The 24435-nt window shown below is 38.3% G+C and overlaps 1 protein-coding gene across 5 annotated transcripts in view; it reads left to right on the top strand.

Annotated features, from left to right (window-relative positions):
• The window catches only part of ACSS3 (acyl-CoA synthetase short chain family member 3), a 74685-nt gene that overhangs the window by 1382 nt on the left and 48868 nt on the right, over positions 1 to 24435 (top strand). For 3 of the 5 annotated variants that reach the window (XR_007162366.2, XM_048061263.2, XM_048061262.2), the window contains exons 2-7: positions 4030 to 4174; positions 14006 to 14194; positions 20547 to 20681; positions 20950 to 21090; positions 22562 to 22642; positions 22737 to 22832. Coding sequence is in view for 4 of the 5 variants with exons in the window: in XM_048061262.2 (XP_047917219.2) it covers positions 4030 to 4174; positions 14006 to 14194; positions 20547 to 20681; positions 20950 to 21090; positions 22562 to 22642; positions 22737 to 22832 (787 nt within the window). In the remaining variant the exon portion in view is untranslated. Of the gene's footprint in view, positions 1 to 4029; positions 4175 to 14000; positions 14195 to 18785; positions 18900 to 20546; positions 20682 to 20949; positions 21091 to 22561; positions 22643 to 22736; positions 22833 to 24435 lie in introns of those variants that run through there. The other 2 variants (XM_066995750.1, XM_048061264.2) reach the window with 2 other exon arrangements.

The raw sequence follows: 24435 nt of genomic DNA, 5'->3' as shown, positions 1-24435 counted from the left end.
ACATCATTCTCTTTGAACTTTTCTCAAAGAGAAACTAATCTAGGATAAAAATGGCAAGGCAGGATGGGGGGGCGTCTTTGGCACATTGATGTTCGTTGCCTTTTTAATGTTTTTCTGGCTTGATTTGAATTTAAAAATACTGAGCATTCTCAAAATATAATTAAAAATACTCTTCACTCAAATCTGTCAGAGCGAGACACGGAACCAGCAGTGTGGAAACTTACATTCCTGTCGGTGTCTGTGATTGCTGCGTGGCAGCTCTCACAGCGACAATTGTTTTTATCTCATAAGCTGGATGTTAAGCAGCACCCAGCCAGCATAAATCCCTTTAAGTTATCGTGGCTGTGTAACAGTCAGGAGTCTTAAAGTGGATTGATAAGGAGACCTGTGGTCCACTGACCGTGGGTTTTAAGGTCATGGCGCTGGTCAGAAAGGACAAGTAGGATTGCCTGCACTGAAGCTCCTTGGCATTCCTGAACAAAATAACGAAAAAGTAACGGTAGTTACTTTTTAAAAGTTAAGGAATAAGAATCTGATACACACTAGTGAGCATGGTTTTTCTGTCAGATCCTGTCAAACAAATGTAATTTGATTTGATGAGTGCGATAAGCTTGCTGGCTACAAGTGATGTGGTTTTGTCTTTTTAAAGCATTTTGGCTTCTTAGATGAAGTTAGTAGAAACATTTTTTTTCCTAACTAATGCAGGTAGAGGGCAATTTTGAAAGCTGTGTTCTTCATGACTCTAAGACACAAACATTATGTGAAATCACCGTTGAGCTTCAGGAATGTTACCCTGTCTGCTATTGAAGTGTTACTGACACTTTAAAAAAATGTGGCTGGATCAGTTAACATACCTTTATCTTAAAATATCTAATACTGTAGTGGTTTTGTTTAATGCATCATTCAACTTCTGTTTAGACTTCATCTAAACAAATTAAAAAAAAAAATCCCTTTGATTCCTGGGAACTCAGGCTGGAGAGGTGTTTGTGCATGGCATTACAGGAATTAGCGATACACTTTTTTTTTTTTTTTACGTTTAAGGTGCAAAATAATTGTACTGTAGTTTTTTTCTTTTGCATACATGCTGAGTTTATTCAGAACATTTATCATCCTTCATTTTTCTTCTTAATTATCTTTGCTTCTCAGTGAAACTAAAAATTGTCTCTGAACACAGCTATTTGATTTTGAAGATAGCAGATATTGTCGGAAATTACAACATAATTTTTGAATATTTGAATTTAGGCTTAATTATGCGTTGCCTTCATCATGATTATACTTATTTTGTTACTAGCAAGTAGGCTGTTGACAGATCTGAAAAAATTCTGAATGCAGTAAGAACCATCTCCGTGCCACAGACAGTAGATGTTAAGCTGTATGTAACCGGAGTCCTGCTATGGAAGACCTAACTACCTGACTTGTCACGAGTAGGAGAACGTGAACAGTGCTTCCTTGCCCCCTTCTGCTTCCCTTAAAGATTCAGTCGTTTTAAAGAACGGTTAAAGAAGAGTCAGTGCCTGTACTTGAGATCCCTGGTTGTGCAACAAGAGCAGCTCTGCCAGACCTGCAGGAGATGGGAGGCGCCGGCCCCAGACCAGGGAGGCAGGAATTCCTGCTGAGGCTGGAGGTGGCTTTAAAGGGGCTCAGGGGGGTCCTAGTGCGGTAACCACACTGAAATTGTTACAGGGATGCGTTATTGGATGAAAGTTACGCGTCCTGTGGATTACCAAAGGCTACTGCTGTCAGGGATGTACAGAAAAAAAGACTTGCCAAAAAGATTGGTAGATATTCGCAGAACACGAGCTTAAAAAGTTGCTGTGAAGCAAGCTGTTTTGGTATTATAACCACATTTAAATTCTGCTGTGATTTTGGCAGGAGGAACCCTGCCATTTTTCTTCCACAGTAGCATCAGTGGATAGAAGACGAGCTCTTCCAAGAGGCTGGTGGTGAACTGAATCCAGTTTCTTTTGTGTATTGGAGTTGTTACTGTTCACTCTTTTTGTTTCTCTGTTTCTCCTCCTCTGCTCCATTTGTTTAATGTTATTCCTTTCCCAGCCTTAGGAACTGAGCCTAAGGAAAAGATCTTCAGGCTGGATTTAGGTCCATAAGCTGTATTGAGGTAAATGTCTGGTTAGCAACAGATTAGCATTTTACAGCCCTGCTTATGGCAAGATTCACTTGCAACTCTTACAAACATCCTGCAGATCCATCCCATACCTTTCTGCAGCTTAGTGGAATATTTTATATTCAGTTCTAGATCTCTTTTTTAAATTAATGTCCTTATTCCAGGACTGGGGCCTGTTTTAATGCCGCTGTTGCTTTCCAGCTAAAGCTTATTCAAGCAAATTGATGTTCTTTGGAGATGTTCATCTCTTTGGCAAGAAGATGAATGTGCAAAAACTTGTAGCGGCACCGGGCAGCTTTTCAAAGCCAGGCGTTTTTTAATTTGTCAGCCAAAATGGGGTATTCCAGCACGTTTGTGAGTGACAAGTAGAGAAGCAAGAGACTTGCACTTGTGTCCACAGTAGGTGCCTTGCTGCTTTCTCCGCTCCGTGGCAGCCTGCGCTCCCTCCCTCCCTCTGACCTGGGCACCAGAGCTCTCGGCGCAGAGCCTTGGGTTTTGGCTTCAGCCTGAAGTCACGTTTTTTTTTTTTTTTTTTTTTTTTTAAAAAATGTCTTCAATAATGTTGGTCTTGCTGCATAACTTAATGGGAATCCAAGCTCTGCTACTCGCTCGTGTTTCCACCATTCTTAAGTAGCAATGCATGGTAACCCAGATACTGTGCTCTGCTGTTGCGTTGTTCACATCGTCACACAGAGATACGATATAAAAATCAGTGGATGACCTGAGCCTACACAGTTTTTATGACAGTAATACAGAGTTTATCTGTATTACTTGAGGCAACTGACAAGCTTTTATTGTTCATATAGCTCTTTTATGGGAAGAGGTTTATAGCACAATGTTTTTTTTTGCTTTCTTCATCTCCCACCTTCTCCTTATTAATGGCATTGTAAAGGAGTCACAGGAAAAGTTTGCTACATCCAAACATCCTAATTGGTTTTGCTTTAATAATTGCAATTCTTTGACAATAGGGACTATTCAATGGCCTGTGTTCATATGGATATATGAATAATACATCAAATATCCTAATTTAGAGCAGTCCTATAAAAGACAGGAAGGAAAGAAGAAAATGCTCCCTTTTAACTGGTAGTGGGTTACTTCAGGCCATCTATTTTTATTTTTTTACATTACAACAAGACATTATGACAGTGAGCATCCCCACAGAATTTTTGGAAACTCTCAACTCTATTTTTCCTGTGTGTTGCTCTTGCTGTAGATAGATCTGTGCAGATAGAAAAACACAAAGGAGAGCATTATTTTGAGAAAGCTTATTCTTAGGTTCTGTGTCGTCTTTGAGCTAATTGTCATTGTAGCACATGGTGCCTTCTTTTTCTTTTGAGTCACTGATGTAGAACATGGTAATGTCAAATGCATTATGAGTATCAGACAAATTTAGAAGGTTTTATGACCGTTTGGGTCAGTTTCATTTACATACAGATGCGTGTATGCTTAGCTGTTACTGCCAAGATGTGAATAAGAACATTTGGAGTCCTGAACCCGTTCTTCTTAAAAGATAAGTTTACATGCCAGTACAAAGCGTAATAAGATATTTTCATAATGTCAAAATTATTTTATGTGAATGTATGTCTTGCTCCCTGAAATCGTAGCTATAAAAATCAGAATGATTGATGCAAAGTAAGTTAAATCAAGACCCAGTTTAGCATATTCTTAGTTAAGTCAATTAAGGTATAAGTACTTTACTTCTTTTACTTATCTTGGTTTATGTAGCTTTTTAAGTAAATTGTGGGGTTATGGAACAAAAAATGACTCTCCGAATGGAGTGTAAAGTTTTATGGATGATACTTCAATTGCACGCTCTCATTCCTTAAGAGAAAAAACAAAAATAACAATCAACCCTGTCTTAGTCATTTGAAAGGTTGGCTGTAATGTACTTTCAACTTCTTCTTTAGGTTTGTAGGTGGAGAGCTGAATATTTGTTACAATGCTGTAGATCGTCATGTTGAGAATGGACGAGGAGACCACGTTGCCATTATTTATGACAGTCCTGTAACAAATACCAAAGAGAAAATAACATATAAGGAACTGCTTGAACAGGTACGTCTGAGAATAACCTTGTTACTGGAAATAGATTGGAAATACTGCACAACAGGTAGATATTAGGCTGGCAGAAGTGGTCTGCCTTGCTATTTTATTCCTTTTGCTGTGCTCAGTATTGATCTATAAGCTTCACTGCTTTTACCTGATAATAGAGCATCTAAGAAGTTTTGATCTTCCTTTAAATATCTTTTTTTTTTTTTTTTCCTGCAGTTTGTTATTTTTTGTCCTGGTCAGTTAATTTCTGAACTTTTCTTTCTTGAATTTCTTTTTTTTTTTTTTTTTTTCCATCTCCTAACAGTTCTTATTTCCTATATAAAAGGTAAAGCAAAATATTAGTCAAGCCACTTGGCACTGAGTTGCTACAAAGAACAACAGTGCTGTTCTAGTGAAAATGAAGGTGCACACCTTGGCTATTGCTGCAGATAATGGAGTGTGAAAACAAATGCCAAGTGAACAGGAAGCAGGTCCAGGCAGAGCTGTGTCACGTGCCTGGTGGAGGCTATAGCGAGGGTGCTGATGGCCTGCACTAGCACTCCGTTTGGGAAGCCTTTGGATTTCAACTGTCGACTGGCATGGCCAATGCAGCTTGCCTCTCGCTGGGGTGGTGAATGCCCAGTTCAGCATGAGCCCCAAGTGCCAGGCTCCGCGTGCCTGTGTCGCCGCCATCAGCTGCATGTGGGCCTCACACTGCTCCTCTGTGCCGATAATTTGGCAGCCTCATTACCTGACGTTGTCATTTACCAAAGGTCACCTGCTAATGCCACCCTCAACCAGGCCCAACCCATGCCGGTTGCTATAATTGGTAGTTAAATTGAATTTCCTGATCAAATGCTGTATTTTAACTTTGTTTGCTCTGCTTTTCTGTTCTAGTTATATATAGCAGTTGCACTTAACACTGAACACAAAGAAATTTTGGAGTCAGACTCCTCTTCTTGCTTAATGAATTTCAGAGTGCAAGATGCATTACAGTGGATGGAACACACTCACTGTACTGCAGATACACGTAATGCAAACCTACTTCTAAAATGTTAAATGAAGTTCACAATACACTAGTTTGGTGTGTGAGGTTTGTATTCCACTGTTGGAAGAAAAGAATAATCATACAGACACAAAAACTGATACATCTCTGCTGTACCATACCGTGTAAGAAAAATATAGAAAATATTTACTCCTCACCATTTTTTTGTTGATTTACCAAGTCCAAAACTGAACTTTAAAGTTACCATGCAGTATGCTGGAGCTAAAACCACTATTGCAGTGTTTTAAGAAATCAGGCAGCTTTAAAAGGGTACAGCTTCTCATCTAATTTTGTTTTTTATGTCTATCTATAAATAAATTGTAATTATTTGCAATTTTATTTGTCATGTGCCATATATAAATGTATATGTATAAGTGAAAAAAGTATATGTATGCAAATATCTATTCATTTATTTTAATGAATACATCATTTTGATGTAAATTATCTTCTGTGGGCTTCCTCTGCAGAAGTTTCCTCTAAACAGCACTTGAAAAGTAGCCTTGGTTCACTTTTTAGGGTGGATGTTGGCGTCTCCTAAGTTTGTGTATCTGTGTTTTCTGTAAGCACATTAAACACGTTACGGCATGGAACATTTTATGCAAAATGACAAAGTTTTGCTAATATACATACACATACTTTCTTCCATATATCCTCTTACTGAGCATAATAAACCAAATGGGATAACTGATTGAAGTTTTCTGAGGGTATGTAGCAGAACTTACTCAGAAGTTCGTTGTAATCTTGCTGGTAGCTGAGTCCTATCTTGTTTTTGAATTCTGTACAGTTTGTTATTATCCTTAATCAAAAGGGCATATGATCGTGAAAGGCAGGGTTTGGGATTAATAATTTATCATTTGCATCTTTCTAGTCCACTCTTGTGGAATAAATTTAACTTGGTTCATCTGGTAACTGTTGAACACCAGGTAACAAACATACCCACAGAGACATTGGCTGAAAATTGCAAACACATGGGCTGGTGTGTTTTGTGTCACAGATCTTGTAAAGACTAGGAAAGATTTTGGGAAAGGACCTACTAAACCACTATGAAGCATGCCTTACAGTGTTTGGCTCACATCCCGCTGCCATTGCTTGTTGCTGTGTTCTCGGTCTGCTCAATGTAAGCCAAAAGTACTATATGCTGTAGTTTTGAAATAGACTGTCACTGCTTTGCATGCTTCATTATAGACTGGTATGAGTGTAGACCAGACGTATGAACAAAGTTGACAGATAGGCTTAGTAATACCCCAGAGGCGAAAGAAACCTTTCACTTCCTTTCTGGAGTTCCTTTCCCAGTTTAAAATATCCCTCGATGTGAATCTGTGTGCAGACTGTAGTTTGAACTATATCCGTCCAATGAATGTTTAGTAGCCTGCCAGGCCAATAAGCTGTTATTTCACTGAGAATGTCTTTTCAGAGAGGCTGCCTGTTCAAAATGTCTCTACAAGAGATCAGGGTTTGAGGTGATGGATTTCTTTCTGGCTTTTGGTAATAAAAGAGGACTTTATAGGTGGATTAACTAAAAGTTACGTAGGATAACTGTGGGTCACAGGATGGGAAGATGCAGAATTATGTAGCAGGTTGGATCATTTGTCCAAGGATCAAACGCATGGCAAGGATGAAAAAAATGACATAGGTGCTTGGTTGGAGATAATACAACTCCTTAGGGAGGGTGGGATAGCTTGAGCTGTGTCCTCGGGAAGCCTGTTGCTTTCAGATTACCTCTATCCTTTTTACCCGTTGAACTGTTGTTCAGATGTAAGAGCTACAGTGATGCTGCAATTTTAAGGTTAAGCACCACTGAATTGTAAATAATTGAGAGAGATGTTGGAAGTTTGTGGATGTTTAGTGTCCAACCTGTGAGGAACAATTTTTTTTTTTTTTTCAGAAGTGGAGTAGAAGGATTGCAGGACAATTTCAGCAGTTTAATGATAAAAATAATGACAAGATCTGTCTGTGCTGATACTCTGTGCAACTATATTTGGAAAGTCTTGGACCTCTTAAAGTGAAATTTTACATAGTGCATATGATTGCATTGTATTAATTATATGCTGTTATAGATGGAATGCTGCAAATGTGGAGAGTAGGGCTCTGATGAAACTTAAAGACATGATAGTCTTCCCGAATGTACCTATTGGATTTATTTTATTTACTGATGCCTCTTACAGGTTTTTAAATGTGGATTACATAATCGAACCGATCACAGTGAAATGGGGATGTAGCTGTAAGCTTTGGGTATACCTTGAGATAGTCTCTAATTCCAGTAGTGAGATGCCAGGAAAAGATAAGGGAGACATGAATTCTTTTAGAAATGTTACTGAATCTCTGTAGTGTTAGGGAAAAATAGATATAACCAGAAAAAAAATAGGGAGCAGTGGCTTCTGTTCATTTAAAAACAAACTTTCTGATTGGAAAGTGTTGGAAAGTACTACCGTTTTCAGGTTAAGACAAAGGTTGTTAGGTGGGTGAAAATACCTCTCTGTTTACATTACTGGGTTATTTTCTGTAGGCTGCCTCCCTTGCTAAAAAATAAAAAAATAAAAAATCTCAAGAATTTGAATGCCATATTATTTGCAGTTGTTGACACTTGACAGATATTGTACATGAAAACAATATCATTTCTCTTGGTCATTATTTCAGAAACAATGCACAGTTAATGTGCTGAATTCAGTGCTGTAATAAATAATTTCTGAGTGCAAAAACCTGGCAGGATTACTAAAATCCAGACCTCCTTCCCCCCAAGCTGAGTCTCTGACAGCATTGAATGTTACAAAAATATGAATGAGAGAGAAGGGCTTCAGGGTTATCAGCACTGGGTTGTGATGTAATTTCTTATATATGACTGAAGAATCACCCAGGTTGTTTTGCTTCTAGTAGTCTTTCTCATTCAACATGCTTTACTAGAATACAGACAGAAAATCCTATGGAGACTGACAATCAAACTTTTTATTCTGTTTGTCTGGTAAAGCAAAATTACCTTGCTAGAACCATGTATTAGACTTTTTGTTTAATGCTGTTTTTCGTTATCCTATTTAAATTTCAAAATTCATTCTTCTATGAATGTCCTAGAAAGATTTAACTATGATGTACAAGAGTAGCTGTTCAAAAATATCAATATTAGTATTTCTGGAAAGGATGAGACTAATCAGGAGTTTACAAAGAGTGGTGCCTTGGGTTTTTCACATTCCACAGAAAAGACTTCCAAATCACCTTAGAGATCTGAAGTAGCAGGCACTTGATCTACCTTAAGTATTACACTACTCCCTTGACTTGTGTGTTACACTGCAGCGTGTCAACATCAGGGATACCTGCAGTAATGCAGAATTTGGTGCAGTATTGGCAGAGTGAAGCAAAACCGTGCTGAATTAATTGCTGAGTGGATGCTGTGGCATTGCTTCTGATCAAACGTGAAATCCATGCCAAGCTGGTGACTGTTAGAGAATCCCTGTCCCATCCCAGGCCCTTCTAGCAGGCGCACGCTCCACAGCTGGTCTCCCAAACCAGGGAGGAAGATGGGCCTGTATCTGTGCCCTACCCACAGTCCCCAGCTTTTCCTCATCTAAAGAGCATGTTGGCATGTGAAAGAAGGAAGGAGAAATTACTGCAACTAACCACAATCCCAGCAGCTGTCTGCCTGCATTAGAAAGCAATAAAAATCATCCCAACTTACATTTTTTTCTTGTTTGTGGAGCAGTGTATGCGCACCACTACAACCACTAGGTAGGTCCCTCATATACTGCATTTGAGGAGAGGAAAAGAGACAGTGCAGGGGAATTTTGTGCAGAAACCTGCGGGGGCTGTGCTATCAAGGCATGCCACGTGCATGGCTTATGGAGTTGGCAGGACCGTGCCTGGCACACAGGCAGAGCAGGGTCAGGGCAGGTGGTCTCTGATGGAGCTTGTTGACCCACAGAGCTTCCTTCACAGCCCCTGGGGAATCATCTCAAGACATTACAGCTCTGACAGGCAAACTTGCATTGCCTTTCCGCAGCTCTGGGACCAGTGCCCTGACTGGACCAGAAAGCTCCTAAATACAATCCCACGCTGCATACACGTCTAGGAAAGGAGTACACGCACTTAGGCAGGCAGGCATCTGGACCATTGAATTTACGGTGCCTGGAGTGGCAGAGAGTGGGCCAAGGGGACGTTCCTGCATGTCATCTCCTGGGGGTCCTCAGGTGCTTGTGCGACGCAGACGTGTGCAACACTTGGCAGGTGTGTGTGGCACGCTTTTCCCTGGACTGTTGATCCTGGGACGAAGGATATAGGTAGCCTAACGAGCAGCGGACGTGGTGGAGTGCTCTCCCCTCCCCTGAAGATCTGTTCAGGATCTCTGTGGTAGGGGCGTGTGCACCAAGCCACTTCTGAAGCATGATTGTGCCACGTGTTTAAGAATGTCATCTTCATCTGCGTGAAATGAATGCAGCACCACCTGTCCATCCTCTCCTGGTTGGCAGCGGGCTTGACGTTAGCAACAGGATGGTGCATCTACTGGAGAAACTCTTGCAGCAGTAGGAAAAGGAAGAAGTGTTAATTTAAAGGAGTAATGGAAGAGTGAAGGGGTTGATCAGCACATGGGTGCTAGCAGCAAGGACTACTTTCTTTAGTAGCCTTCCAAGAATGGCATGTTGGAGAACTTGAAGAGGAGAGGAAGGCTCGCTGCCCTTGGTTTAGAGGAATGCTTAATGTGACATGACTGTTTTTACAGCATGAGATGCACTTCAGGGTCTTTCAAGAGCTCTCAGTATTTGAAAATCATTTTGGGTTTAGCTTGTGTTGAGGGACTTGACACTGGTGAGACCCACACTGTTCAACACAGTCAGGTTTGGAGTTTAATTTTTGAGCATTTGGAGTGGAATTTCTGCTTTAGTATTTTCTAAACAGAATTCTTCTGGCATGGACCAAAACTGAACTGCATTTTAAACCACTGGGGACAGCCGGGTGATTTACTTCAGGACAGCACTACTTCTCCAAACCTGAACTGCTAATACAGATATAGTATTTGTTTGGTGGCAGGGTAAAAACAAAACTGTGCTCGCTAAGGCTTGCGTTTGACATAAGTGTAATTTAAGTCCAGATCTTCAAATCTGAAAACCTACTTCAGCCTCCTCTTATAACACTTTGTCTCAAGTCATTTTATTACTGAAGTGTCAAATATATTAAGGCAATATGGCAGTCTTAAACTTTGAAGAAGAGCAGAGAAATAGCATACTGGTAGGAAAATAGCGACTGTAAAATCTTGAGTGATAAAGTATGCTGTCTTAATGTAAACCATAAATGACAACACACTGTAACAAACTGGAAGGTTTCATGGCTTTTAACAGTTTAATGAAATGTCACTACTCACACTATTTTTTTTCCCTTTTAGGAAGAATGATTGCTTGAATGTTTCAGGGTTTCCACATCAATCTTAAGGGCAATGTAAACCTTCTTTATGATGTTCCACAATCTTCCAAATAGTTGCAGACGGAGACAGTGTTTTATTCTGTAGGGCAAATGCTCACTACCTGTCAGAAGGATGAAGGAAAAGACAAAAGGAAAATCAAAGCTACCCACATATTGTATTGGGTTAATGCCTCTGGTGACATTGGGCTCTTCAGAGTGGGGAGGTTAAGTACAAACAAGTAACTAGTGAGCTTGGCTGGAAGATGTGGTTTCTGCCTGCAACATGCTACGTGTATTCTGCTTTAAATAAAATTTATGCATGGTAGATTTCAAGAAAACTTACTTCAGTATATGCAGTTCTCTTCACTGTTTCCCTCATACAGCCAAGTATCAAAGTTATGTAGCTCATATACAGGCACAGGGAGTCTTCTATTACAAAATTACTAATTATGATCTTTAAACCACGCCTTTTCCATCCACAGGCAAACATTGCCTTTTTTCAGCATCAGTAATAATTATCAAAATAATAATGAATGTGTTGTCCATTGTGTTTAATTATTTATTGCTTACTATTCTTACTATTACTTATATGGGATATAGAATTACTCATTAAATATTATTTTTGTTTCCTCTGGCCTTTTTGTCTACATGCTGCTTGAGAGTCTCACAAACAGCAAAGATGAGGATTAGGATTCTTTGAGATCAGTTGATATTTTCTCTCTGTTAAAATGAGCTTTCAGATTTTAATATTTTCACAATGGGAAGTATACAAAAGGAATTTACCTTTGGAATCAAAGTTTTTATCCATACCTATAGTTATTTTCACTGATCTTATCTAGAAATGACTAAATGCCAGTGGTATGGCTATAAATTGTAGTTGTATAGATGTCCAAGCCATGTTGATTTGTGTTTTTACTTGATAGCATGTTGATAGATAATAATAGGTCTAGAATTAAAATATATTTTCTTCTGGTAATCATTAACGTTTAATATGAGAGGTCTGTTATGAATGAGTTGCGTACATTAGTTTATGTGTGTTTGCAGCTTGGTATGCTGATAACTTTGCCTTATAAACATAGTCTTTGTCTTGTGGCTGAAAATAACAGCAGGGATTTATGCAGTGTTTATGAAAAGGGGAAGCTGTTCTTACCTTCTAATGCAAGCCATGCCTGGGGCTCCTGCGTTTCCATTTTCTTAAATCCTCAGGCGGAGGTGTAGAAATATGCATGGTTTGATTGTGGATGAGCTGTGTAGTTAATGCAAACACAGCTCAGGTGTGTCTGGAGCTCTTGGGTGTTACTGTCTCATGTTGCAGAAAGTCCCACTGAAGAGAGAAGCAGTAAAGTAATGCCATGCCACATGCATGGGCTGCGTTCCAGGACTGGATGCTATTGCCCCATGTTTTCTTGAGTGCGATCATAGAAGAAAGCACCTAAATGCCTGTAAATTACCGAAAGTAACATTGCCATTAGGATTTGAAATATTAAACTGGGATAAAGTAATTATTTAAATAGAGAAAATACAAATTTGGTAAATAATGTAAATGAAAGCAAAACATTTCATAGCTAATCTACCCTGCTGACTGGTGCATCCTTGAAAAAGAAGGTCCTTCCCTCCTGTCCCATTTACACAAGAGTGGCATAGGCTGTTCCCATTACATGCATTATTTGCTGGGTCACTGCAAACGTCTCTTTTTGCTTTGGAGGCTTGGAAGTGGTTAGTTTCCATTCTACAGGCAACATCCCCCTGCTGCTCTCAGGAGTTTGTCTCCCCTTTCCTTTCTCCTCAGGCTGATAGGAACCAAAGGGAAGAGTCTTTCACAAGTCTCAACTTTACTTAAAACCTAACCTATGTGATACAATGAATAAATAAGGAATAACACAGTGTAGGTAAGGTGTGACATACTCATATATGAGTAGATTCGCATAGCATTGATAGTGAAAGAAATCAGAAATCTCAAAATTTCTATTACTTACTGTGGTATTTTCTAGTGAATGGCGACCTGTCAAAGAAAAGTGTTTTTCTAGTGTGGATAAGAAGAATTCCCTTGCAAAACAATGCGACTCCTTTGCTCTGAACTTAGATTTATATGTGTATTTAGCTATCCCAAGAACTTCTCAGAGAATTTAACATTTTAGTCTTATCATTAGTGTAGGACCATGCAAGCAAAACACCAGCTCTTGTTACTTCTGATTGGACTGTAACCATGCTTGTGGAAATCTCCAGCTTGTGACATCCTAGGATGTTTCTACTTCCGTCCTGTTTTGTAATAGCTTTTTAGTCTACCCTGTGTCTTCTAGTCTACAGTTTTTCCCGTTAACCTGCTGGCCAGTGTTATGTACGCAATTAAGTTGTACCTCTTCTACTTACACTCACAGAATCAGAGAGTGCCTGAGGTTGGAAGGGACCTCTGGAGGTCATCTCGCCCAACTTCCCTGCTTGAGCAGGTTGCCTCTCTAAACTCTGATGTTTATTAAAAAAATTAAATGAGGTTGACAGGTTTAGATACTATCTGAGTGTCACACGACTGTCAGCCTCTTGAACTCCAGAAACCTCTGACAGTTAAGTTGTTTGCTCTTGGGGAATTAGTAATTTGATTTTCCTTCAGAAGATGCCATATTCCATGCTGCTACAAGTGCACAGTGCTTGTTACAGGCTTCCCAGTTCACTTTCTAAGAGGACTTACTAGGCACTCTCCTGGTGTACTAATGAAATAGTACATTATCACAAAAGTAGTATTGACTATAGACTGCTGAGGTAATGAATATTTTCCTCACAGTGATATGGATGACTGATATTTCTTCTGAGTGTCCAGATTTGTTTACCAGTTCTTTGCTCCCATATACAGTCTATCTTCAGGCTTTTACATACTAGAAATTTGAAAATGAGAGGAAAAATGTTTTCTTAAATCTAATTGTGTTTCTTTGAATTTGTACGTGCATTTGGCTCAGGGTATAAGATTTCTTGTTGTAAGTTCTGAGAAGTTTAGATAGAAAATTGGAAAGCTTACTTCACATTGATTTGTGTTTCAAACGTAGGTAGAACAGAAGTTGTGTTATGAAATTCCCTGCTTATATATATTTAAAAAAAATAAAATTGAGAAATGTAAGTGAGCTGGATAAAAGAATGTATGGTTAGAATGGCATTTAAAATTTGCAAAACCTTGCTATTGATTTTTGCTATAATATAATAATAATTTGTGTCAATCCACTTTCATTTTATATAAAAAGATGTATTACAGTGTTTTAAAAAATATAAATTGTCCTAAATTTATTGAACCTTGATTGCATTGTTCATCAACTTTATTTATCTTACTGGCTTGTTTCCTTGATGTTCTGCATCTACTGATTGTGTGAAGGTTGTTTTTCATGGGGCAACATCAGATCTGGATAAGTTTTTAATATGTTGTAAATGTTTTGCCAGTACAGGTGTCCAAGTTAGCTGATGTCATGGTCAGACATGGTGTGAAGAAAGGAGATCGTGTTGTCATCTACATGCCCATGATTCCACAGACAGTATACTGTATGCTGGCTTGTGCAAGAATAGGAGCCATCCATAGCCTGATTTTTGGTGGATTTGCCTCTAAAGAGCTTGCTGTTCGCATTGATCATGCAAAGGTAATACATATTTAGAACAACAAATGCCATTGCATTAGTTATATATGTAAACCAATGTCAAAAAAATATATATGTATTTTTTTCCCTGAAAGGATAACAATATATCCCTTTGTGTGACACGTGGTCTCAATTTGCTTGTAACACCTAACATTGAAATGTGAACAAAGTACTTACTACTTGTGTGCTAAGGGTTGTATTTGTATAGCAGACATTGAAGTACAGTTTTTTATTTCTAAAAAAAAATCATGATTATTTAACATACTGCTGTCTGTTTAGACTTTCTTCTCCTCTTTGTCAGTCAGTCTCTACTAAGCATCACCTTAAAAAATTTGGCTTTAAAAGCATTTTTCTCAAGTGTCAACAGTCTACATCATGCCAACCCTCAGTGACTTCATTGGTTTACCTGATGTTTGTACATGTTAAGTAGTAAGTTTTTCAGCTATATCTGCTTCATCTAATTTGTACAAGAATCAAGGCAGCCAGTGAGCTAATTGTCTTAAGTTAATGGCTCTGTAGAGAACACAGGTAATAGAGGTGAATGCTTTAAAGGCTTCCGAGTTAGGCGCAAGTTAAACATGTTTATGAAGCATTAAGTAAGTCTTTTTAAGTGAAAATGCATATAATACTTTAATAACCTGCTCAGTAGCTTTTATTGGCATATTAATAGCTTGTGTATGTATATGTATACAGTGTTTACACTGGAAGTTTCTGTTCTTGTTTTCTGTCAATGAACAAAACTCTTTGACATCTTGATCAGTTGCTTGGATCATTCAGACCCTCTGCAGTAGCCATAATCACTGAATCATGCTGGCTAGGCTTAGAAGCCTTAATTTGGAAGAAATGTTATACAGGGTAAAGTCTGCAGGATTTGTGGAACTTTTACTGAGATTTTTGTGTGCAGAAGTGCTCTTCAGATCCCTAAAGTTTGAATTTTATGAATATCTGTAAATTGAAAGAATTTCTTTTAAAAAGTTGAATGCATTTCCCCTTTCCTGCCACCCCCGTTTGGTGTTCTGACAAAGCAGAAGTTAACAGAATAGCTGAAGAGCTTTGCTGGATTTATGAAAAATAGCTGGAAGGAGACTAAAGACAGGTCCAGTTTTTCCATGTCTTTTTTCCCGTTCCCTGACTTTTTCAAAAGCTGTAAAAATTAATTTTTACTCATAGAAGTTTTCGATTAGGGAAAAGTAATAGATTAGATTTTGATTAGAAAAAAATAAACTTGAAGGTTGAAAATGAAAGTGGTTACAATATGAATCATCTAGCATGTTTACTTTTAGACTATTTTGCAATTGTTAACTACTTAATCCCAGTAGACTTTCTCTGAGGAACAAAAATAGACAGCACTGTAATCATCGTCTTTACTTCATGCATTAAAAGGAAAACAGACAAAGTTTAAATTATTTACTCAAGGTCATATAGCACATCTTTTTAATGGTTAGCTATAGAATTACTACCTGCAGGCCATGGATTAAATCTTAATTTATGTTGCCTTTTTTTCCTTTAAAAGACAGAGCTAAATATTTTGTTTTATTTTTTGATCCATCTGCTATATAATAAAAATGTAAGAAAAGAGGAGAGGCACACTAAATTTCAAGCCTTTCCCCTGTTATGCAATTCTGTAAAATTTCCTTGATAAGTGAATTGCACGCTACTAGATTATCTTCAAGATATGAATATAAGTAGCTGTGGTAGAAAGTGTTTTCCTAAACTCAGATATTAATTGAAGCAGTCCCAAAACCCCCCAGTATTTGTATTAGGCTTTTGTATGAATTAGGTACCACAGTACAGGGCCTAATTTTGGAAAAATTAACTAGGAAGAGTTAAAGACATGGAATAGAAAGCTGGCTTTGAGGTGCTTTTTCAGAAGAAAGGTCAAACTTCAAGTTTTGTCAGAAGACCTAAATAACAGACACTTCCTAGTGACTATGAAAACCTACATATACTTTAACAGCTTGCCTTAATTTAACCTGAATTTTAAATAGGTCTGGGAATCCTGCAAAGTCCTGCAGCTGATAACTTCTGCTCTTGTCCGGTATTGGCACTGTTTTAGACTTTCTATGTGCATTGGGATGAAGTGATACAGTGTATGAGAAGAGGCATTTCTTCTAATCTTTTATTTCATCTGAATTTGAGAATATGTAGTTTTCAATATCAAAACAGTAGATACTTTTGAAGAACATTAATTATATTTTGAGAAATTAACATGACATTTGCTTAAGCCCTTTATCTTAATAAACTAGGAAAGCTGAGAAGGATGTTTTAAGAACAGTGCTTCTATGTTTATTTAATAAGGTAGTTGCTATGCCTTTGACAAACAGATTTTTTTTTTTGAATCACAATAATTATATAACAATTCCAGAGGGCTTTTTAGATTTTAAGTCCAAACCCTGCAAAATAAATACAAGTAATGGATTTTTTCAGACATGATTTTTGAAAGCTTTTCAGGCTAAAGCAGAATTACAATTTGCACATGAACAACAGTTCTTTGAAATGCAAAACATAAGAGACACACAAGTTATTCAAAACTTATCTTTTCTTATCTTCCATTGAGGTCAGAAATACTGTATTCCTCACTTATTTACAGTTGTAACAGTCAGGGATTTTAATAAGGCAACCTTGAAAAAATAAGATAATATTTTGTAATAGTTTATTCCGAGTAAGATTTAGTTCCTGTGCACAGATGTGGCTATAAATGGTTACACCTACTTCTCATCGTAATGCAGCACATACGGGACCATGGAGTGATGAGAAGCAGCCAGCATGGGCTTATGAAGGGCAGGTCCTGCCTGCCTAACTTGGTCTCCTTCTAAGATAAGATGACCTGCTTAGTAAATTAGGGAAAGGCGGGAAGGGCTGTGGATGTTGTTTACCTTGATTTTAGTGAGGCATTTGACACCATTTTTCATAGTATTCTCCTGGAGAAATATAGCTCAGGTGTACAGTTTGCTAGGTGAAGAATTGGCTGGAGAGTCATAGTGAATGGAGTTCTGTCCAGATGGTGGCTGGTCACCAGTAGCGTTCCCAGGGCTCAGTATTGGGGCCAGTTTTGTTTAATATTTTTATCAGTGTGGATGAGGGAATTGAGTGCACCCTCAGTAAGTTTGCAGATGACACCAAGTTCGGTAGGAGTGTTGATCAGCTTGAGGGTAGGAAGGCTCTGCACAGGGATCTGGATAGGCTGGACTGATGGGCTGAGTCCAGTCACAAGATATTTAACAAGGCTAAGTGCTGGGTCCCCCACTTGGGTCATGACAATCCCATGCAGTATTGGCTGGGGGAAGTTGCCTGGCAGAAAAGGACATGGGAGTGCTGGTTGACGGCCAGCTGAACGTGAGCCATCATTTGGTCCAGGTGGCCATGAAGGCCAATGGCATCCTGATCTGCATCAGAAATAGCATGGCCAGCAGGACTGGGGAAGAGATTTTTCCTTTGTGTTTGGCACTGGTGGCACTGCGCCTTAAGTACTGTGTTCAGTTCTGAGCCCCTCACTACGAGAAGGACATTGAGGTGCTGGAGTGTGTGTAGAGAAGAGCAATGAAGCTGGTGAAGGGACTAGAAAACCAGGCTTATGAGGAGTGACTGAGGGAACTGGGGTTGTTTAGTTTGGAAAAGAGGAGACTGAGGGGAGACCTTATTGCTCTCTACAACTGCCTGAAAGGAGGTTGCAGTGATGAGGGTGTCCATCTCTTTTCACAGATGACAAGTGGTAGGATGTGAGGAAATGGCCTCAGGTGGCATTAGGGGAGGTTTAGATTGGATATTAGGAAGAATTTTTTCATGGAGAGGGTGGTTTTGTGTTGCAACAGGCTGCCTAGGGAAGTGGTGGAGTCCCAGTCCCTGAAGGTATTATGAAGAGACATGTGGACGTGGCATTAAGGGGCATGGTTTAGTGCTGGGACTCAGTAGGTCAGGTTGATGGTTGGTTGGACTTGGTGGTCTTGAAGGTCTTTTCCAGACTAGATGATTCTATGATTAAGACTGCAGGCTCAGCTGCTAAGACTTAATTGCCTTATAATATTTGCAGTCCTGTCTTGTCTTGAAGCACTATTTTTTTTAAAATGTGTTATTAGAAATGTATTAAAGATTAGAAGGCAGTATCTTGCTCTTTATTTTTTACTTGTATGGTATGATTCAGGTCTTTGTGTACAGCAATGTGTAATACCTGATGGAAATAAATGTGCATTGCATGTAACTACGTAGTCAGAGCAATACCAATGCAATGAAAGTGCAAGAAATTTGAGGACAGGCTTGTGATCAGATATGTGGCTGGGGCAACAAATGGAATGAGCTTTGTGTGTTGAATGGCTGGTTGGGCACTTGAGTGCAGAATCTCTCTGTAAACGTCTTCATGATGGTACTGACATTTTGTACCTAAAGCTTGCCTGTTTTCAGTTTGGGCTTTTTGCAGCTTTCTGAGTTGGCCCACTAAAAGCATTAGTTGCTTCTTCTAAACCTTGCCTTGCATGCTGCTAGACACTATGGAAGAATTTGTAGAAGGAGCCTTTACAGTAGAATAAAATTGTTGGTCTAGTATTATTGGACCTTGCTTTCTCTCACTTCTACTTCTTCATATTTTTTTTCTACAGCTCACTATCTCTGGCATTCCTTCGCCAGCAAACCTCAGAACTTCTCTGCTTTTCCATCATGCTAGTTGTATTTCTGTATAATCTATCATGCAGGACTACATGGAGCCATGGAAGAGGTGGGAAATGGGTGTATAAAAGCAATATGGGAGTGGAGGTGCAGGGGAAATAATATCAGTAGACAGAGAGGTAAAACACTAGAAAACAACCAGTTATGAACCTTTGATTTGCACAGAGTGATCCATGATGCTTACAAGCAATAACCCTCACTGGGGAAATACATCACCTTAGCCAATGTAGTACTGACTATATTTAGACTTCCTTGCTGCTTACAAAGTAGTTGATGAGCAGAGGGGGCACAATTTACAAATGACTGTAAACCTGGCATTGACAACAGTCGTTCATTGTAACAATTGAATAGAAACATGTTAATAACATACTGATTATATCTAATTCCCGGATAGCCTTCTGATGAATTTTCAGTTTAAGTGCATTGTATTGTATCATCTTTTACCAAAATCGCTGCATCCCAAAAGGGAAAGATGACAAATGCTGAAACTTTAAAGCTCATCAGAAACCTTTATTTTGAGTACAAGCTAATTAGCAAACTTCCCTGAATGGCAGATTTAGATAGGAAACATTTTGTTATTATTTGAAATAATTTTAAGAATAAATTGTAAAAAAACAATCTGTGCCTTCTGTGCAAAGCTTAATGAAACCTTAACTGTGGCATTGTGGTTTGTGCCTACCTAATGAGATTTATGCTAGTTTACTAAACTAGCTGGATCAGACTGAGGTACACAAGATAAATATACTTCTAAAACTCAAAAGCAAGGAGATTGAAGGCTCATTCTTCTATAATTAAAATATGTTCTAACATATAGTTTCTTTGGTGCTACCCTTTCCTGAAATACAAGAAATAAAAATACTGATCTTGGGACTTAAATCAAAATTGTTTGTATGCAGTGAAGTGACATTTTTTGCCTTAGGAAATCTTGCATCAGCATCTTACTGAGGTTGATTTAATAAAAAATGTAATGGAAAAGCTGGTAATTTTCTAAATCCACATCTGGAAATAGAAAATATTCTAAAAAAAACAAAAACCAAACCAACAAAGCAGAACTACAGAAATTTGATTTTAACGGGATTTGCATCCTAAATCCTGCAGCCATCACTTGGAAGACTCTAGCTTAAATTCCCTCATGTGCTTTATGACTTCAGCTTATTCTTTTCTGGTATTTCTAGTTTTTTGTCATCTCTTGTTTGTTTTCTTTTTTCCTCTTTCCCCCTCTTACCCTCCTGTGTCATTTAATTGCAGGCTGAGAAAGCCACCAAAGTGCTATAGCTAGTTGTGTTCAGACAGATAATTAGGAAGCAGGCTAACTAGGACAGGTGATTGTTGACATCACTGTAGAGCTTTTCCTTAGTGGAGGGCTACATGAAGATGGGGTTTTCTGTCTGATCTGATTTTGTGCAATTTACAAGAACTTAATGTTGTTGCTCAAATTTGGTTGAAAATGGTGAAGAGTGTCCGAGTTATTAGAGTGCTGCAGAACAAAAAACAGATGCATGGACAGCAAGATCACACAAGCTTTGTTTCCTTAGAAAACTGATCTAACCCCTGGTTCTAATTATATGAAGATAGATTTTCTATATTGAGTTTCGTTAACCAACTAATTGCATGGAAAATATGTTATTAGGTTACATATACTTTATAAAAATATATTGCAAATGTATATATCAACAGTCTAATTTCTTCATTTTAGCCCAAACTTATTGTAACAGCAAGTTTTGGAGTTGAACCAAAAAGGAAGGTGGAATACATATCACTCCTAGAAGGTGCACTTGCAAGGGTACAAAACAAACCTGAGAAAGTTCTCATTTACAGGCGACCTAACTTGGTGAGTGTACAGTTGCAGTGCCTTACTGTTAACTTTCATATATATTTTTAGTCCATGTGTCTTCTCTCTTCTACAAGTAAATTTTTTTATGTGTGTGTTCTAGTTTGGTTTTGTATTTTATGGGGAAAACTTAAATGCATAATATTTACATAGTAAATAGAACTATTGCTACTGTACAGAAAATTTAATAGTATGTTTTTTTTTTGACCCATTTACATTTTATTCCATCTGTTTTTCTTTTAACTTTTTTCTGTTTTTCAATGGGCAGGGACATGTTCCTCTTGCCCCAGGCCGCGATCTTGACTGGGAAGAAGAGCTTTCAAAAGCACAATGTTATAAATGTGTCTCTGTTCCTTCAGACCATCCGCTTTATATTCTGTATACTTCTGGAACAACAGGCTTGCCCAAGGTAAAGGACTACCTGTAGTCTAACTGTTTGTAACCTATTTGCAGTTCCACTTGAGGAAAATATTTAATTAAAAAGGTTGAAAATGTTTACCGGAGCTCACTGCTATAAATGATTAGCACTGCTAGAAATGCTTTAATCTCATTTATTCATATTTTTCTACTTCAAAGTCCAGGAGTAAATTGTGTTTGTTTATTTAAATAGTAGTAATATAAAAATATACTTCATTTAGCCCAAAATATTCATACAATAAAAGTTTGTGAAGATAGCAGAATGTCTGCCACCCATGAATATCTTCTGTACTTTAACTGTTTGAGTTAAGCATAGGATAGTCCTTTAATGGCAAGATTAGTTAATATATCACTTCTATGATAGCATTTATTGCTGAATAGTCTTTGCTTATTTGTTATTTACATATTAGCTAATCTTCTCATAGATGAGATGTAGTGGATGACATTACACATTAAATGGAATTAGGCATCTTCTAGAGGCTTGTGTTGCTGAACAGTTCTGAGACTATAAATTCCATGAAGATGGAAGTTAAGATTGAGTAAGGTTGAAAATCAGCATAGGGCATTGTTTGGAAATGTTTGCTTTCAAGTGTCAATTAGTCTTAATGATCTGTTTTTAAAAGATCTTATTTTAAAAGCAAACTCTTTGTGTTTGCTTGGTTCTTATAATTCTTTTATGAAGAGTAGTTCAATCTGTATGTGGTTTACCAGCAGTGATCTCACTACCACAACTTTGGAGCCAGTATCACACTGGTATGACTTAAATCTAAGTGATCATGCAAGTAAAATTGTTCAGTTGTGATACCTTCATAGCAAAACTTCTGTTAATCTCAGAGTGGAGACTGAGTTAGAGACTGAGACTAATAAAGGCAAACAGCTTTCTGAAATTCACAAAGCATTAGTTAACCATTCTCTGTTGTGGCAGTCTCCATTTTAATGAGCTAATGTGTCTCAATGGTGCCCAGGTTCTTGGACAAGGTCTGAAATAATGCATGCAGAAAGAGAGAGTAATTCACCCCAGTTGTTTTAGGCGTTGGCTATTCCACAGGTGCCCCTTTTTCTCTGTTGATACCGGGATCCAGGAAACTAGACAAGAAGTGTAAAATATGACTAACATTTAGATGGATAAAATGAGGTAAAGATTTGATCTCTTGTATTTTTGGCAGCATATGTTGACTAAATATTTGTATCTGATTTGAATGAGACAGCTTCAGTCTTTGTTAGTTGTCTTCTGAAAAGTCTTGTCATAGGGCTTGTTTTTTTTCTTTCTTCCCAAAATTACTTCTTCAGTTGAAACATTAGCAGAAGCATATACTTGTAAGAAAGGATCTTTTTATTAAGTGAGGAGTATTGGAATTGGATAACTTTAAGTCTGTTACTGCTAAAAATTCAAAATTTCATTGAAGACAGGCATATTATTGCATCCTTTAAATGGTCTTAAACATTTAAATTTTCTTATTTAGGGTGTAATCAGACCAACAGGTGGCTATGCAGTAATGCTGAACTGGACAATGTCAGCTGTATATGGACTTAAACCTGGTGAGGTAATTCTGTTTAAATGTCATATAAATTTTTTGGAACTTGCCTTAAAAAAAAGGGCACACATCAATATTCTTATTTTTTTTAATTTCATTTTAGGTGTGGTGGGCTGCTTCTGATTTAGGCTGGGTAGTTGGCCATTCCTACATTTGCTATGGGCCTCTCCTTCATGGGAATCCTACAGTTTTGTATGAGGTAAGTGTGTACTACGAACTCTGACATTTTTGCAATAAGTGCAGTGTGGAATTAGGGTATTGCTTTTTCTTTCAAATTTTTCTTCTCAGGTTGTTTCAAAATCAAAGCATTTTAATTGAGTTCATCAAACCTGTCCTCTTCCATTACTGACTCATAGTACAAATCTAGTTTGTGAGCCACTTCCAATGACTTCATGGGCAGCCTGAGTAGCACACAGAGAAGTTTGCCCTCCTGCCTGATGACTGCAGTGGAGAGTAAAAGTGGAGTACTACAGATTCCAGGGCTGATTCTTGGATCAGCATCAAGGCAGAAGATGGTGCCTGAGCTGGAGCTACAGCAGAGAGTCTGGGCTGTTAATTAGCGCTTTCTGACGTGGTCTTAACTACTGTTATTTTTGTAAGAGAGGAGACTGTGCCTTCATAGCTGTGTGAAAGAGTATAGTAAAGGCATGTCCTGCTCTCCGTTGACATGTTCCTGAAAGTGCAGTGGTTAATGGTACAAAGGGAGAGCAAAAGATAAATATAATAGGAATATAATAAGGAATTAATATAATAGGATGCATGCAGGGACTTGCACACAATTTAAATACACAGGGCCATCGGGGTCTTTAGCTGTATCACTTCTTTTTCAGCAGCTGAAGTCCTTCCCAAAAGATGTTTTCTGTGAAACTGAATGTCTGACACAACACTTGTAGCAGGAGTGTTTTGTCTCTTTCTTAAAAGTTACATTTCCGTAGTTGTCATCTTCTTCCTTAGGTAACTCAAGGTCAGTCGAGTCTGAAGGGTGGAAATGAGCGGTAATGATCAGTTGTTTGGCTTCATAGATGACACTGCCGAAATCTGTCAGAATGATGGTCCATTTTAAAGGACAGCTGTTGAAAAGGCAGTATCTCCTCCAGTTGATGATCCTGATGATGCTGTTTATGCCTGTCCGTTCTTCATGCCATATATATACACATTATTGCCATATATTTAAATAGTGTGTATCTCTTCAGAGTTTATAATTCCCCTTCTATTACATTATTTCTTAAAGAATGCTGTCTTCGTTATCCTTCATATCCATCTGCCTTATCTGTGTGACTGGTGTTGGTCACTGGAGCAAGGAACTCCAAAACAACAAAGAAACGGCAGACTGTGGCAGTGTTCCTGTGAACTGGGGCTTCAGCCACAGGCCGTTAGACTACTTTTGGTAGGCATCTAGCAGTCAGTGTTGTGTGTTGCATGGCTGGGCATGACAGATTCTTACTGGATCTGAGCTGGAGGCAACTGGGAACTCTGGAGTCAGAACTTCTCTCTCTTTCCTCCCCTTACCTGAAGCCTTGAACATTTCAAGACACCTGAAGGCAAGACTCAGTGACATTCAAGGCTTGGTCTTTAGGCAATGGAACTCAGTGGGATGGAGGACAGACTAGTGCAGTTAGAGTAGCCTGCTGCATCCTAACTTGGGTGCTCAAAAAGGCAATCATGTTACCTTACATTCTCTTTTTTTTTTTTTTTTTTTTTTTTAGAAGTTGTTGCTGATTTTGTTATTGCCAGGCAAGAAGGTAACTGTTGCTTGGACCATCTTTTTTATTGTTCGGGTAGTGAGTCCAGCATCCATCAGT

This window comes from Anser cygnoides, chromosome 1 (assembly GCF_040182565.1).
Source record: "Anser cygnoides isolate HZ-2024a breed goose chromosome 1, Taihu_goose_T2T_genome, whole genome shotgun sequence".
NCBI lineage: Eukaryota > Metazoa > Chordata > Aves > Anseriformes > Anatidae > Anser > Anser cygnoides.
Note: the sequence above shows the minus strand (reverse complement) of the source record. Positions and strands in the feature narration are given on the sequence as shown.